This window comes from Chiloscyllium plagiosum, unplaced genomic scaffold (assembly GCF_037043375.1).
Source record: "Chiloscyllium plagiosum isolate Xiang-an unplaced genomic scaffold, Cpla_swu_hap1 HiC_scaffold_2, whole genome shotgun sequence".
NCBI classification, from domain to species: Eukaryota; Metazoa; Chordata; class Chondrichthyes; order Orectolobiformes; family Hemiscylliidae; genus Chiloscyllium; species Chiloscyllium plagiosum.
In genome coordinates this window covers 34,571,414-34,587,857 of record NW_028270140.1, presented here as the reverse complement: position 1 = coordinate 34,587,857, position 16,444 = coordinate 34,571,414, and the positions used below count along the sequence as shown (strand labels likewise).

At 41.9% G+C, this 16,444-nt stretch overlaps 1 protein-coding gene across 1 annotated transcript in view; it reads left to right on the top strand.

Annotated features, from left to right (window-relative positions):
• Positions 1-963: 963 nt before the first annotated feature.
• LOC122539383 (atrial natriuretic peptide receptor 1) overlaps positions 964-16,444 on the top strand; it is a 60,844-nt gene continuing 45,363 nt past the window's right edge. Inside the window, exons 1-3 of the mRNA XM_043674169.2 lie at positions 964-1,017; positions 1,617-1,722; positions 8,453-8,585. Coding sequence (XP_043530104.2) covers positions 964-1,017; positions 1,617-1,722; positions 8,453-8,585 — 293 coding nt within the window. The remainder of the gene's footprint in view (positions 1,018-1,616; positions 1,723-8,452; positions 8,586-16,444) is intronic.

The following is a 16,444-nucleotide window of genomic DNA, read 5'->3' as shown; positions in this document are numbered from 1 at the left end:
GAGTCTGGTAGGACTATGGTGACTTAACCTTAGCACAAGGGATTTGACAGTGTCAAATACTGTAATTCTCACAGTGAGAATGACCAGCAGCTCACCTCATACTTTTATATGCATCTGGAACTTTCTCCTCTCTAAAGAAAAGCTGCTGAGGCTAGGCAGGTGCAAACCGAGAATTTCTGTTGGGTTAAAGGGATTGAGAGGAGTAAACCCAAGCCTGGAGAGCAGAGTTAACCAGCTCCGATCTGGTTGAATAGCAGGAACAGATACAAGCGGCTGAACGGCCTCTCCTGTTTTAACTAACAGGCAGCACCAAGTTTACTTGAAGTAAGGACGAATGATGAACTGCTGAATTCGTTGTTTGAAATTGATTTAATTTCTGGTCCTGCCTCTCCCCCCAGTTTGCGGTGATATGGGGGATTACCTCTCCAGTATACAATTAGGCATTGATGCATTTGGAACCTGGTCTCTCCCTCTCCCTCTCGCTTGTTTGCTGCTCACACTGCTGCTCAGTTTCTGAAATCCAAAATTCTACCTGAAGTACCCAATTCTACCTGAAAGTCTGGTTACAAGCAAAGTGTCCATTTGGGATGGAGAGGGGTAGAGGGGACTCACGAACTTGAGGCTGTGTAAACCCCAGTTTCAGTCATCTCTGTGTGTGACTGAAGTGATTTCATCTGTGTCCCTGTGACTGAAGGTGTAGTTTGCTCTGGAACTGCTGTTTGGGGGGGGGGGGGGTGGAGGGAAGGTTAGAAACTTGCTCCATTTATCCCTCTCCCTTCTTCCCCATGTTTTTTCAGGTGCTACACAGAATGCTCACGCATGCTCACAGAAACCCTGGCGAGAAGCGTTCAGAGGATTCACGGTCAGAAAACAAAATCGCAGAATTTTTTTTGTTATTAACGATTTGAGGTTCCCAGTTTCTGGACTGGATTCGATCTCCAACACACCCCGCTGCAGAGGATTATGTCATTTTCTAAATGGGACAAATTTGCTCATTTTATTGTTTGTTATTTGCTGGTAAGTTTATTTGTTTAATAATTGATTTGAATAGTGCATTTTTAAAGATACATCTTGATACTGGAATACGACAATATATGCATTCCAGACATTCTGTGCGTAATAAGATGTGAACTACAATTTAGAAACCATCTAAAAGCATAAGGCAGACTTTACTCGTTGAAATTTGAGAAACGAATTCTGAAAGGAGAAAAGAAATAATAATAAATATGCAAAGTTAGTTAGAGACAAAAACAAAATTGCAGATGCTGGAATCCAAAGTAGAGAAACGGGCAGCTGGAAGAACACAGCAAGCCAGGCAGCATAGGAGGTGGAGATGTCGATGTTTCTTGTATAACCCTCATTGCTGAAAATGGGTCATACCCGAAAGGTCGATTTCTCCACCTCCTGATGCTGCCTGGCTTGCTGTGTTCTTCCAGCTGCCCGTTTGTCCATAATAGATGTTCTAAGGCAAGCCATGGTCATCAGAATAGATTTCAGTTGAAACCAGGGAAGTTTTCAATTTAGTGTTTACAGGAGGTCATCGTTGAATAGGGGTGACAACCTGTGGCAGTTGTTCTGAATCGTTTGCCTCCAATTGTTCCCATATATTTGCAAAGGCGATGCTAACGAGAAGCACAAGACAGTGGCATGACCTGGACAACACGGAGTATGATTGCTGGCCTTTGGAAAACCCGCATGAATACAACATGATCGACTGTGGAGGTGAGTGTGTGCCCTTTCCCCATTTGTTAACAAGCCAGTTACTACTATAGGACTCTCTCCGAGCGGGAGATGGCGTGGGAAGAGACCATTCGGCCCGAAGTGGGGAAGTATTTTAAACGGGGTGGCACCATTGATTTCTGTTTGATTTGCCTATCGTTCACCGTTGTATCGGTTGCTGTTTGTTTGCAATTGATGTTAAAGATATAGTTTGTGGATGGACAGAACATGGGGGAGGTGGGGTGGGGGCAGTGGAGCAACATTCAGCAGAAAAGCTGTTGCAGAAATGGATTTGAAGAGGTTTGCAACACTGAGCTTAACCTGCCCTCGATGAGAGCAGCGGCTCTAAAAACGGACAATGGTTTATCATTGAGTCTAACACACCAGCCCAGTCCGCCCAAGTCCTGGCTACAATCATTTAAAGAGGTTAAAGGGCGGCATCAATAGAGGAACAAACATCCCCAGACAAAGAAAACAAAAAACTGCGGGATTCTAGAAAATCGAACTTACTGGGAAAAGCTCAGCAGATCTGGCAGCATCTATAAGAGAGAAAGCAGAATTAACGTTTCGGGTCCACTGACCCTTAACTGGGAAAAGGTTTGGTATATATGCTGAAAGGGGAGGGATTTGGTTGAGGCGATGAAACGATAGGTGGAGATGGAGCGAAAAACAGAAAAACACTTGGGCAGACAATGGAATGGGGAAAGGTGAGCCTCGGAAAATGACCAGCTGACAATGGGTCGTTAATGGTAGCAGCCCATGTGATGACAGGGCCTGGTGTGAGGAGACTGAAGGAAGAACATAAGGAGAAAGTGCTCAGGCCCCCTCAGGTCACTGGACCATAAATGTTAGCGTTGTTTTCTCTCCATAGATGCTGCTGAACCTGCTGAGTTTTTTTTTCCAGCAATTTCTGATTTTGTATCTCAATATAGGAACTGACTGGCAAAACTGGACACATCGCTGTTAGTATGAAATAGTGTCTGCCTCCAACAATAACAGGATGTAGGACAATCTGCTGACCAGTTGTCCCTGTCTTTCTCCAAAGAGATCACTTCTAATTTTTCAATTGTAAGAAACATTGAAAGGAGTAGACCATTCTGCTCATCAAGCTTTTACTACAATTTGTAGGATTTAAATTGTTCTGTATTTTAAGCTCCATGGAACTGCCTTTAATATTCTTGCCTAACGAAAATCCATTTATCTGGAATGGAATTTTCCATTAGCTCTCAGCCACACAGGGAGGGTGAGAGTTCCAGATTTCTGCTACCTCATGTGCGGAGAGGATCATCTTAACATAGTGTTGAAATGAGATGGTGGAATGCAAGGTAGACAAGCAATAGGCTGGAAGAACACAGCAGGCCCGGCAGCTTTAGGAAGTGGAGAAGTCGATGTTTCGGGTGCAGAAGCACCCGAAACATCAACTTCTCCACCTCCTGATGCTGCTGGGCCTGCTGTGTTCTTCCAGCCTCCTGCCCGTCTACAGTGTGTTGAAATGGGCTAGGTTTATGTTTTAAAATGGTGTTCATTAGTTCTGGGTTCCCCAGAAGCTCAATGGATCACACCTCAATCTTTTATGTTCCAGGCAATACAAGCCTGCACTATACAAACCATTCTCATAATTGAATCCATTCTATCCCAGGACCAATCAATCTTTTTGGTGTGGGAAGAGATTGCCAGATTTCTATAACTTTGCGTCAAATAAATTAGGTCTCAAACCTTCAAATCATTGAATCCTACAGCACAAAAGAAGGCCTTTTGTCTGATTATACATAGAACATGATAATATCAGACTTAGGTGCAGCAATAGAAACTTCCTCCCCTCAAGCCTGCTCCATCATTCAGTACCATCATGGTTGACCTATCTCAACTCCACTTTCTCACCTAGATCCAATAACCCTCCAACCCTGAAAGATGGTCTATTCCAGCCTTAAATATACTCCACAATTGAGTATCCACAACCCTCTGTAGATGATTTGAATTGAATTCTTGGGACAGAATCCCTACAGTGTCGAAACAAGTGTATTTGGCCCATCAAGTCCACACCAACCTTCTGAAAAGTATTCCATCCAGACCCATTCCCCAACTCTATGCCTGTTACTAGGCTAAATCATCTATCCTCACATCCTTGCACACAGTGGGCAATTTGGCATGGCCAATCCACCTAATCTTTGGACCGTATGAGGAGACCAGAGCACTCAGAGGAAACCTAAACAGCCACAGGAGAATATGCAAACTCCACACAGACAGTCACCTGAAGGTGGAATCGAACCCAGGATCCTGGCATTATGAGATAGCAATGCTAACCACTGAGCAACTGTGCTGCCCTGAATTGAATGATTTGTAGTCACTTTGTATTTTCCAGCATTATTCACTGTAAAATACATGAAAAGTTTTGACTGCTGCCATAATCTGACACCATTTCGAATAGTTTAAGAATAAAAAGATATACAGTAACTGAAAGAGAGTCAATCTTCATTCCGCCACCTCAACCATGAGTCCTGAGTCTGTAGAAGTGCAGCATACTCTGTGTGTGTGTGTGAGAGAGAGAAAGGGGGTGTGTGGGAAAGAGCAGCCTTCATTAGGCAGAAAGCCTATCCATATAATAATGGGGTGGGCATATTAGACAGGCAGCCTCACCAGATACTGCACCAACCACTGGTAAAATACTGCTAATAGCATGAGAAAGCAGGTAAGTAACCATTGGTCACCTGACACTTCCCCTGCCACTGATGGAAAGCTACCAATGGTGAGTTGGTGAGAGACTTCACTCTCCTATCAGGCCAGCCTCATTTATATAACCCCAACTAGTGCCGGTCCAATCCTAGGGAGGCATAGAATTCTGATATCTGTCTACCAGTCTGCCTTTACATCCTCTCAAAATTCTAATAAATTAGTCTGCACGGAGTTTGCATTCTCCCTATCTCTGCAATGGGTTTCCTTTAGGTGCTCCAGTTTCCTCCCACAGTCCAAAGATGTGCAGGTTAGTTGGACTGGCCATACTAAATTACCCATAGTATCCAGGGATGTGCAGTCTAGGTAGATTAGCCATAGGAAATGCAGAGTTACAGGGATAGGGTGGGTCTGGGGGGGTAAGGTTGGTGGTTCGGTGTGGACTCAATGGGCCAGATGGCCTGCTTCCACAGTCTAGGGATTCTATGATTCAGAGAAGTAAAGCTAAACCAGCTAGAGTTCTGTCAGATCATTGGGTTGCTCGCTCATTAGGGCAAGGTGGTGGGTTAACCTGAGGATCACCTCACCTTAGGCAAGAGGAGAAACTATGAAGAAAAATCAAACTTACTTACCTCTTCATAAAACAATATTGATTGTGTCTGATCGGTTTGTCGGAAAATTATTCCAACTGACAAACATTGACCAAATACTTAACTACACCTGCAACCATCCCAACACACACAAACGATGCGGTATCAGAACACTATTCCAGCACAGACGAACTACGCAAAACAGAGGAGAACCACCTATACAACGTATTCAAGAAGAACGGATACTCAAAAAATACAGTGCGCAGATTCCTCAAGAACAAACCACGACAAGCAGACCAAACACAGCCAGAAACCTTAACCACCTTACCATACATCAAAGAAGTTTCAGAAATAACAGCCAGACTACTAAGACCCCTCAGAATCCTAGTAGCGCACAAACCTACCAACACTCTCAAACAAAATCTAACAAACTTAAAAGACCCAGTACAACCCATGGACAAAACCAATGTCATCTACAAAATTCCATGCAAGGACTGCCACAAACACTACATAGGACAAACAGTAAGAAAGTTAGCCACCAGGATACACGAACACCAGCTAGCCACAAAAAGACACGACCCGCTCTCCCTTATAGACCTACACATGGATGAAAAAAAGCCACCATTTTGATTGGGACGCCTCGTTTTTACCAGGCTAAGCAAAGCCATGCCAGAGAATTCCTAGAGGCCTGGCACTTCAACCACAATGCCATAAACAAACACACGGATCTAGATGCCATCTATCAACCCCTCAGAAAACGAACAGGAAATGACATCACCACAAATCCCAGGAACCCCATCCAGGAGAAAGATATAAATAGAAAGCAGGAGACAACAACTTCGCTTCACTTGGAGGTCGCCACTGATGATGTTACCTAGCCAGGTAATGAAACGTCTGGATATCAAACCTACAGCTCAGTGAGCAAACCTACATCCATAATCATTTCTGCATCTCTGTCTTTTAGAGTTCAGCGTTTCCTTTAGCTGCTCTGATGAGCTGCCTTCTTGAATCACTGAAGCCCATCGATGGAAGTACATCCACAGGCCCAAGAGATAACAATTTCCAAGATTTTAACCCAGCAAAACTGCAGGAACAGAAATATTAAAATCTCTTTGGAAAGGTTATCTAATTAGTCCAGCTCTCTTTTCTCCAAAACATTGAAAATCTTCATTCTTTCATTATTTGACTTTTATCTGAAAATAATTTAAGAAATAATCTATAGTGGGTTAGAATGATTAGGATGATAGAGTCATAGAGATGTACAGCATGGAAACAGACCCTTCAGTCCAGCTCCACGCTGTGCAGATATCTTAAACTAATCTAGTCCCATTTGCCAGCATTTGGCCCACACCCTCCAAACCCCTGCAATTCATATACCCGTCCAGATGCCTTTTAAAAGTTGTAATTGTACAAGCGTCCACCACTTCCTCTGGCAGCTCATTCCATACATGTACCACCATCTGTATGAAGAGGTTCCCTCTTTGGTCCCTTCCCCTCTCACCATAAACCTATGCCCTCCAGATCTGGACTCCCTCAACCGAAGGAAAAGATCTTGTCTATTTACCATATCCATGTCACTCATGACTTCATAAACCTTTAAAAGCTCACCCCTCCAATGCTCCTGGGAAAATAGCCCAAGCTCTCTCTATAGCTCAAAACCTCCAATCCCGACAACATCCTTGCAAAGCTTTTCTGAACCCTTTCAAATTTCACAACTTTTGGAGGTGCTGCTGTTGGACTGGGGTGGACAAAGTTTAAAAGTCACACAACACCAGGCCATAGTCCAACAGGTTTACCTGAAAGCTCACGTCCCGAAGGGGTAGCACCTCCAAAGCTAGTGCCTCCAAATAAACCCACTGGACTACCATCTGACATTGTGTGATTTCCAACCAAGTTTCACAACATCCTTCCAATAGGAGGAAGACCAGAATTGCTCATAATATTCCAAAAGTGGCCTAATCAATGTGCTGTACAATATAGCTACTTCAGGAGTGTGTTAGATCTCTGAGGGGGCAAATGAACAAGCACCATTCACCCAGCTTCCTCCTTTACAGAGAGTAAATCCAACTCCCCCTTAATTCCTCAATTCAGGCCTTCCTGACCTGCAGTCTTCTTCTTGACCTCTCCGCCTCCACCCTACTCCGACCTATCACCCTCACCTTGACCTCTTTCCACCTATCACATTTCCAACTCCCCTCCTCCAAGTCCCTCCTCCCTACCTTTTATCTTCTCCTGCTGAACACTCTCTGCTCATTCCTGAAGAAGGGCCTGTGCCCGAAACGTCGAATCTCCTGTTCCCTGGATGCTGCCTGACCTGCTGTGCTGTTCCAGCAATAAAGTTTCAACTTTGATCTCCAGCATCTGCAGACCTCACTTTCTCCTCAATTCAACCCACTCCCAATAGGCTCAAAGCCATTTGCTGCATGAAAAAGTTTTCACATGTCCATTGCCATTGAATATTTTATTATTTCACCTTGCTGTTAGTTGATGAATCACTTATGTTTTATAATGAACTAGCTGTGGCTAAGTCGAAAGATTTAAATTTTATGAACTTACTGATCCCATCTTAGAAACCCATATATTAGTTCTGAAGTACAATTGCTGGTTTATTATGCAAAAGCTCAGTTCAACTGATTATAGAATCACTACATTGTGGAAGTAGGCCATTTGGCCCATCAAGTCACACCTATGCTCTGAAGAGCATTCCGTCCAGACCCAAACCTCCCACTTCCCATGGCCAATCCACCTAGCCTGCACAATATAGGCAATTTAGCATAGCCAATCCACCTAACCTACACATCTTTGGATTGTGGGAGGAAACCCACACAGACATGGGGAGAATGTACAAACTCCACACAGACAGCCACCTGAGGCTGGAATCGAACCCAGGTCCCTGGTACTGTAAGGCAGCAGTGCTAGCCATTGAGCCACCATAGCAATGTGATAAAGTTAATGTAAGAAGGAAAAAAGAGCCATTTCAGCAGGGGATTATTTGCCACAAAAGGTTTATCTCCTTATGGTTTATTCCCAAACACGCATGTTGGACATTTGGAGCTTCTGAATCCTGACCACAAATAAAGTATGGAAGGAATAGTCAAAGTGATGTAGATGCTGGATTGTATTAAAATATAAATAATCAAGTAACCATAATTCATTACTTAGATACAGTATAAATCTCAAATAGAGTATGAAAGAATGTATAGTTGTAATCTTTTCAGCTTTTAATTACAAGTTGCAGAATGTACATTTTCTTAATTTACAGAATTAAAGTTAAATTTCCATTGCTGCATTTTGTCTTGCAGCCCATAGATCATGTGTTATCAAGTTTGAGTTCATTTAAGTTCTCAATCATTTGCATAATATTTGAGTTTTATAAAGGAGAGCATTTGCAGTTTTGCAGTCTACTTGCATTCTTTTTCCAGCTCTCATCAAATTAATAGAACTGTTTGTTTAACAATACCTTCCTTCTGCAGGCCTGGAAATGGCGTGGGTGCAGAGACCCTCAGAGAAGGTACTTAGTGGTGAAGAATTTAATGTGACCTATGCAGTAACTGTAACGGATCATTTTTATCACTGGGCGGTGGCAAATAACATTCTGTTACACAGGTGAGTACTGCTTTTGTGCCACAGTTTTCTGTGTTGACATGGAAGGTGTACATCCACTGACTGCACTAACTTGCAAACTTGTTGACATTGTGCCAATTCTCTATCACCTTCTACCTTTCTAAGTGTGTCCCACCCCACCTCCAATCCACGGTAACTGATTTTATGCTGTTGAGTGTTCAAGTGGGGTGAAGAACTTGGTGTTTCAGCAAGGACATGAAAAAAATGTCTGTTTTGTGCCCCCATTGATTTCCAAAAAAACAACTTCCTAAAGAGTTAAAATCTCCTCTCAGAGGTACCCCTCATCTCTGCCATTCGAGTTTTTCTAACTGCACTATTAGCTCATAAAAAATTAAAATGTAGCCACTGTTGTAAATGAAATAACTGCACAGAGGCCAGCGTTCCATCACAAAGTCACCAATTATTTACTTATATACAGTACACAGCTTGTAGCTAGCCAGCCAGCTCAGAGTCAGTTGCCTGAACTGAGGACATTCTAATCTCCTGGTTATATTTTGTTGTTGCGTGTGCAGGTTCAACACACAGTGAAAACACCAAGTGTAAATAACTTTATTAATACTCCATCACCAGGAAAAGCACCAATATGGCCAAGGGACTAGTGACAAGCAAAGCCTGGAGTGAGCATTGCTTACATGAAACCCAAGGTGAAAGGGGAAGGTAGGGATTAAATCAAGACAGAATTGGACGGGGAATTAAACAGTCCACTCCCCGTCGTTCCCACCTCTCCCCAAAAAGATCGAGAGTATTGGTGGATGCTGTGTGCTCCTTTTCCAGGAACACCTAGGCCTGAGTATCCTGGTTATTTTTTTTCTTTTCCTTTCTCCCTACAATACTGCTATACAGCAGTAGTGCTTATATTTGCGTGTGTGTTTGTGTAGGTACAAGATACAGTGAAAACACCAAATGAAAATAACTTTATTAACATTCCACCATGAGAAAAGACAATCATGTAGCCAATGAACCAGTGACAAACAAAGCCGAGAGTGAGCTATGCTTATGTGAAAATGGTAAAAGGGGGTGCAGGGATTAAATCAAACTAGAATTGAAGGGGGAAATAAAGCACTCCACCGCTGCAGTGTCACCTCTCCCTAAAATTATTGAGAGGGATACCTGGGTGCAAGTCCCCTGGTTATATGGTCAGCCAGGATTTTCCTGATTGATTGGGGTTGTTAGCCAGGGCTAATGACCTCATAGTCAATGAGTCCAACCTGGTTCCAATCACTACAGTAACAGGAGAATCATGGCAGCCAGTTTACACACATGCAGCTCGGTGATCACCACCAGATAACACTTTTACTTTTTGCTGATGTTGTTTGAGAGATATGTATTATCCAGGACACCACAGATAATTCCCTGCTGTTCTTTGAAATAGTGCCATAGATCTCTTTTATAAATCTGAGAGGGCAGACTGAGCTTCTGATAGTCTAGCACTCTCCCAAAACTGCACGGAGTGTGTCAGCCTTCAGAGTTGGTCTTAAATCCAGGAGTGTGACTTTTAATTCACAATCCCCAAACACAGGGATGAGAGCATTATCTACTGAGCCAAATAAATCAGTGACACTAAATAAATAGATTACATTGAGGGTGCCATCTTGTTGAGTTAGTAATAATTATTATGGTTCTTTGTGAGGGAATCTCAAATTTGGGGATATATTTTGTATGGAAAGGAGAACAGTGTGTGTCAGTACAGTAATCCCCTTTTAATGTCAGCTGTCAATATCCTTCATTAATTCTCTTTTAAAGTTAGTCATAAGGGACAGAAAGCAAATCCTTGAAAATGGAATCTCAGATAGATAGGATATTGAAGAAGGTGTTTGGTGTCCTTTTATTGGTCAAAGCAATGAGTATAGGACTTGGGAGGTGATGTTGCAGCTGTCCAGCATATTGGTTACACCACTTTTGGAATATTGTGTGCAATTCTGTTTTCCCTCCTATAGGAAGGATGTTGTGAAACTTGAAAGATTTACAAAACATTTAGAGGATTTCAGCTATAGGGAGAGGCCGAATAATCTGGGGCTGTTTTCCCTGGAGCATCGGAGGCTGAGAGGTGACCTTATAAAGGTTTATAAAATCATGAGGGGCGTGGATAGGGTAAATAGAGAATGTCCTATCCCTGGGTTGGGGGAGTCCAGAACTAGAGGGCATAGGTTTAGGGTGAGAGGGGTCTTCAGCTGCTGAGGCCCTAGACTCCGGAATTTCCCTCTTAAATTTCCTTACTCTTCTCTCCTTTAAGATGCTCCTTAAAACCCACCCATCCTATTTGCTCTTGTGGCTATGTTAAAGGCATGATCTAAAAGTAAGTCGTTGTCATTACATATGAGAACATGTATTTGGTGCAGGAGTAGGTCATTTGCTTTATTGTTCTAAATGATCATGGCTGATATATTTGTCTTTCAAATTCCACATTCCTACCTAGCCCTGACAAACTTTAATTATGCTGTCTAACAAAAATTGATCTAACTCTACCTTAAAACAAAATTCACTGAATCTGCCTCCACTACCTCCTGAGGCAATGAGTGTTTGTTTGGCTGTTTAGCTTAATGGCTGGCTTCTCTAACAACAGTAAGTTCAATTCTTGAACCAGCTGAGGTCACCATGAAGGCCTTGCTTTCTCAACTTAGCCCCTCACTAACAGTGTGATGACCCACAGATTAAACTCACCACCAGTCATCTCTCTCTGTACTGAGAGAGCAACCCTCTGGGGCTATGGCAACTTTACCTAAAGCTATTTAACCCAGAAAGTTAAGTAAATGCTGGCCCTCTAGGAGTGAGAATGGGGTGATAATTGTAGGAAATAGGGAAATGGTGAATGAGGTGAGCAAGTATTTTGTGTTCATCTTCAGGACAAAAAAAAATCCCAGAAATAGCTGTAAATCAGGAAATGGAAAGAAGAAAGAAACTTGTTGAAATTATAATTGCTAGGAAAGCAGAACCCAGCAAACTAATAGAGTTCTGGGGACTGACATCATCGTGAAATCTTAAAAGTGGTATCTAATGAGATAATAATGGTGTTAATTTTCAAAAATTCCTAAACCCAGGAAAGTTCCTATCTGAATGGAAAATAACATATAAATGTCCTCTATTTGGAAAAAAAAAGCAGGAAATTATATGTCTGTTACCTTGACATTTGCTGTGGGGAAAGTGTTAAAATTAATCTTATAACAATGCAAGGCAACTGGAAAGTGTCAGCATAGTTTTATGAAAAGGAAATCACCTTTAACATATTTATCATGGTTGTTTGAATTGGCATATGTCACACGTAACAATCCAGAGATTATCCTTAGCGTTCTGTTCTTGATTTTCTTTTGCCTAATACCTCGAACTATCTAAGCAGAACCTCTTTCCTAGTTCTACCTATGTTGTTGGTACGTACATGGACTACTCCACTTCAAATTCCTGTCCATTCCTGAGCAGACGTTCTAAATCTTGGCACTAACATAGCCATCTCAACTGCATAGAGCAGTGTCCATTCCTCCCGCAATATTATCCCATCACTGCTACAATCACCTTTGCTACCCTCAGTTGAACCAATCTCTGGATTGTGAAAGATGGTATCAGCAGATCTGTTTTAAGGAGCACGACTGTCTTGTAGAACTTAGTGACCAGGTATCTCTCACCAATCATGATGCGTCACAATGTCTTCAACTCAACAGCCTGAGCTTTACTCATTTGCTACGGTGTGTTTGTGCTGATTCACTTTCAGGTCCAGAAGCTTCCCCATTCCTCGGCTGCAACACACATGCCCATCTCAGCTTTGTCTGTGCTGATTAGTACAATCAGTCATTGCTATTCTTCACCATTATTTGACTGTACCTATTAAATGCTGATGCCACCTACAACTAAAAGTTATATGTGCCTTCATTAAACAGGTAACATTTTCAGTGCTTTTTATTTATAGACCTATGGTTCCTAAACAGCCTATTTACACAACTCTTTATACTGATCACTTATCGTTCGTAAGAGCTTACCAGACTCCTATGCTACCACACTTGTTTTTCACTCAAGACTGACTTTCACTGGCTCCCAGCAGTAGGTTCTACGTTCTGAAAACATCAGGAGAAATAAAGGCATACCTCCTTTTACGACTTCACCACACTCCTACACTGAGCAAACTCTTAAGCTTTTCATTCTGTGCCACCTGCTCTGTGGTAGTGACACTTTACTGACCCCTTATTGATAGTGCTTGTGACTTAGATAAATCAGCTCTGTCCCGCTATGTTCAAAGACAAATTTAGGATAGCCCTCTAATTAATTAATTAATTAACTAACTACTACAGGTTCTCTCAGTAGGGAGCTTCCTTGTCTAAGCCTGAAAAAAATCTTCAGATGTTAAAGTCAACTTAAACAACAAATTCACTTAAATGTTTCAGATTAAATGATAAAAGCAACTAACATTTTTAAACTTTTACAAGAGAGTTACAAAGGGAGATCAAGAAAAAGGCTAAAGCAGAGAAAAAGAATGTGAGTGTAAACTAGTGAGTGTATTAAAATGCATGGTAAAAGCCTTCATATCTGAATGTGCTAAAAGAGGTGGATGTAGAAATACTAGATGCTTTGGTGGTCATTTTTAAAATTATGTTGACTCTGAAATGGACCCTGCTGATGTGTGCATACGACAACGTTATTCAAGAAAGGAGGTTGAGGGAAAACTGGGAAATATAGACCTGTTAGCACAACATCAGGAGGAAGGAAAATGCTAGACTCAACAATAAATACATTGGAAATACTAATAAAATTAGGCAGCGTCAACATGGATTCCTGCCTGTTGGATTTTTTTTTGAGGAAGTAATTTGTGGTATATATAAGGAAGAACTGGTCAATCTGACTGTTTACATTTTTCAAAGGTTTTGGATGATGTTCCACAATAGGTTAGTGAACAAAATCAGAGTCTGTGGGATTGGGAGATTATACTAACATAGATTGAGAAGGTTTAATGGAAAGCAAACAGACAATAGAGTAATATTTTATCATTCACAGATGACACAAAACGAGGTGGGTGTGAAAGCCGCAAAGACTTTTTGAGAGGCTAAGTCAGTGGGTAAAATGGAATACAATGTGAAGAATGGTAAGGTTCCATTTTAGTAGGAAAAGCAGAAATATAGAGTACATCTTAAAGAGTTAAAAATCACACAACACCAGGTTAGAGTCCAACAGGTTTGTTTGGAAGCACAAGCTTTCAAGCGCTGCCCCTTCATCAGGTGGTTGTGGCCACAATATCCTGATGAAGGAGCAACACTGCAAAAGCTAGTGTTTGCAAAGAAACCTGTTGGACTATAACCTGGTATGGTGTGATTTTTAACTTTGTGCACCCCAGTCCAACACCGGCATCTCCGAATCATCTTAAAGAGTGTGTGGTTAGGAGTATTATCTCAAACAGGAGGTATTTCTCATGCTTCAAATCAAGGAGGTCAACCAATAAATATATTGAGAAACACTGGAACAAGTCAGTCACTGATGCTGGCTGATGATAATTGTCTTCCAAGGGGTTAATGAAAGAAAAAATATTAATTGGACGCATACGTGGAGGTTACAAACCAGTCTCATTATACAGTTGGATTAAAGAATGGCTTGTTAAATGGAGATATTGCATTGAGAGTAGTAAAATAACTTCAAATAGTGAAATAATATTTGATTGCAACCCTGAAGACAGTATTTGAAACTGAGAAAGTCTAAGCTCAGTAGGGTGACAACTCCAGGAAGAACCTATCAGATTTTTAAAATGGCAAAGTGAAGCTAAACTTACATTAACTCCAATAGATGTCACGATATGGAGGTGCCGGTGTTGGACTGGGCTGTACAAAGTTAAAAATCACACAACACCAGATTATAGTCCAGCAGGTTTATTTGGAAGCACTAGCTTTTGGAGCACTGCCCCTTCATCAAGTGGTTGTGGAGTATATGATCATAAGATACAGAATTTAAAACAAAATATTACAGTGTGATGCAACTGAAATGATATATTGAAAAAGACTTGGATTGTTTGTTATGACTCTCATCTTTTAGAATGACCATGTTGGTTTCAGTTCTTTCTTATGTAAACCCCAGAACTTTTTTTCAAGTTACATTCTCAAGTGAACTGTAGGTGCCATGTCAGCTCAGATAATACATTGCAAGTGTGAGGTTAAAGTCTGTCTGTCTGTGTCCCAATGTTCAGACTGATTCTATTTCTTAAAAAAGGATTTACAGAATCTTTCATGGATTCATGCAGTTTTTGAGCAAAATAAAACATAATTCTGCAAGTACAAATTCACCCCACATGTATGTGTGTGAGTGTAAAGGGGTATAAGTCTGTGAGAGGGTGCGTGTGTGGGTGTGGGTGTGAGTGTGTGGGCGGGGGGTTTATGTGTGAGCTTATGAGAGAGCTTGTGTATGAGTCTGTGTGTGTGTGGGTGTGTGTTTAGTGTAGTCGGGTCACCTTTCATGTGACATGAACCCAAGGTCCTGGTTGAGACCATCCCAATGGGTACCGAACTTAGCTATCAGCCTCTGCTCAGCCACTTTGCGTTGTTGCCTGTCCCAAAGTCCGCCTTGAATGACGGTCACCTGAAGGTCCGAGGTCAAATGTCCCGGATCGCTGAAGTGTTCTCTGATGGGGAGGGAACAGTTCTGCCTGGTGATTGTTGTATGGTGTCCATTCATCTGTTGCAGTAGCCTCTGCTCGGTCTTGTCAATGTACCATGCCTCTGCACATCCTTGCCTGTAGCGTATGAGATAGACAACATTGGCCAAGTCACATGAGTACTTGCCGCGTACATGGTGGGTGGTGCCCCTATGTATAAAGGTGGTTTCCATGTCATAATTCTAACATATTTTGCAGCGTCTGCCATGACAAGGTGGTATGGTGTTGTCCTGAAGGCCAGTCAGTTTGCTGTGAATAATGATCTATTTGACGTTTGGTGGTTGCTTAAAGATGAGAAGTGGAGGTGTGGGGAAGGTCATGGTGAAATGCTCATCCTCATCGATAATGTGTTTCAAGCTGCGAAGAGCATGGTATAGCTTTTCAGCTCCTGGGAAGTACTGGACAACAAAGGGTACACTGTTGGTTGTAGCTCGTGTCTGTCTCCTGAGGAGGTCAATACAGTTTCTCGCTATGGTACATCAGAACTGGCAGTTGATGAGAACACACACACACACACACACACACACACACACACACACACACACACACACACACACACACACACACACACACACACACACACACACCATACGCTCACACATACACCCCCCCAGATTCACACACACCCTCTCACAGGCTTATACCCCTAAACGCTCCCACACATACACACTCTCTCACAGACATTCACACCCCATACATCTCCACACACATACACACCCACATGCACACGCATACATTTAAGTTTGTGGGCTGAATTTGTACTTGCAGAATTATATTTTGTTTTGCTCAAAAACTGCATCAATCCACATAAGATTCTGTAAATCCCTTTTTTAGAAATAAGAATCAGTCTGAACATTGGGGCACAGACAGCCTCACACGGGGCACATCACGCCTTCATCTGAGCTAACATGGCACCAATCGTTAAAGTTCACTTAAGAATGTAACTTGAAAAAAAGTTCTGGGGTTTACATATGAAAGTACTAAAACCAACATGGTCATTCTAAATCATGAGAGTCATAACAAACAATCCTGGTCTTTTTTTAATATATCATTTCAGTTACATCACACTATAAATTCTGTGTCTTACGATCTTATACTCCACAACCACCTGACAAAGGGGCAGCGCTCCGAAAGCTAGTGCTTCCAAATAAACCTGTTGGACTATAACCTGATGCTGTGTGATTTTTAACTTTGAACTCCAATAGATGTGAAAAAGAAGTGA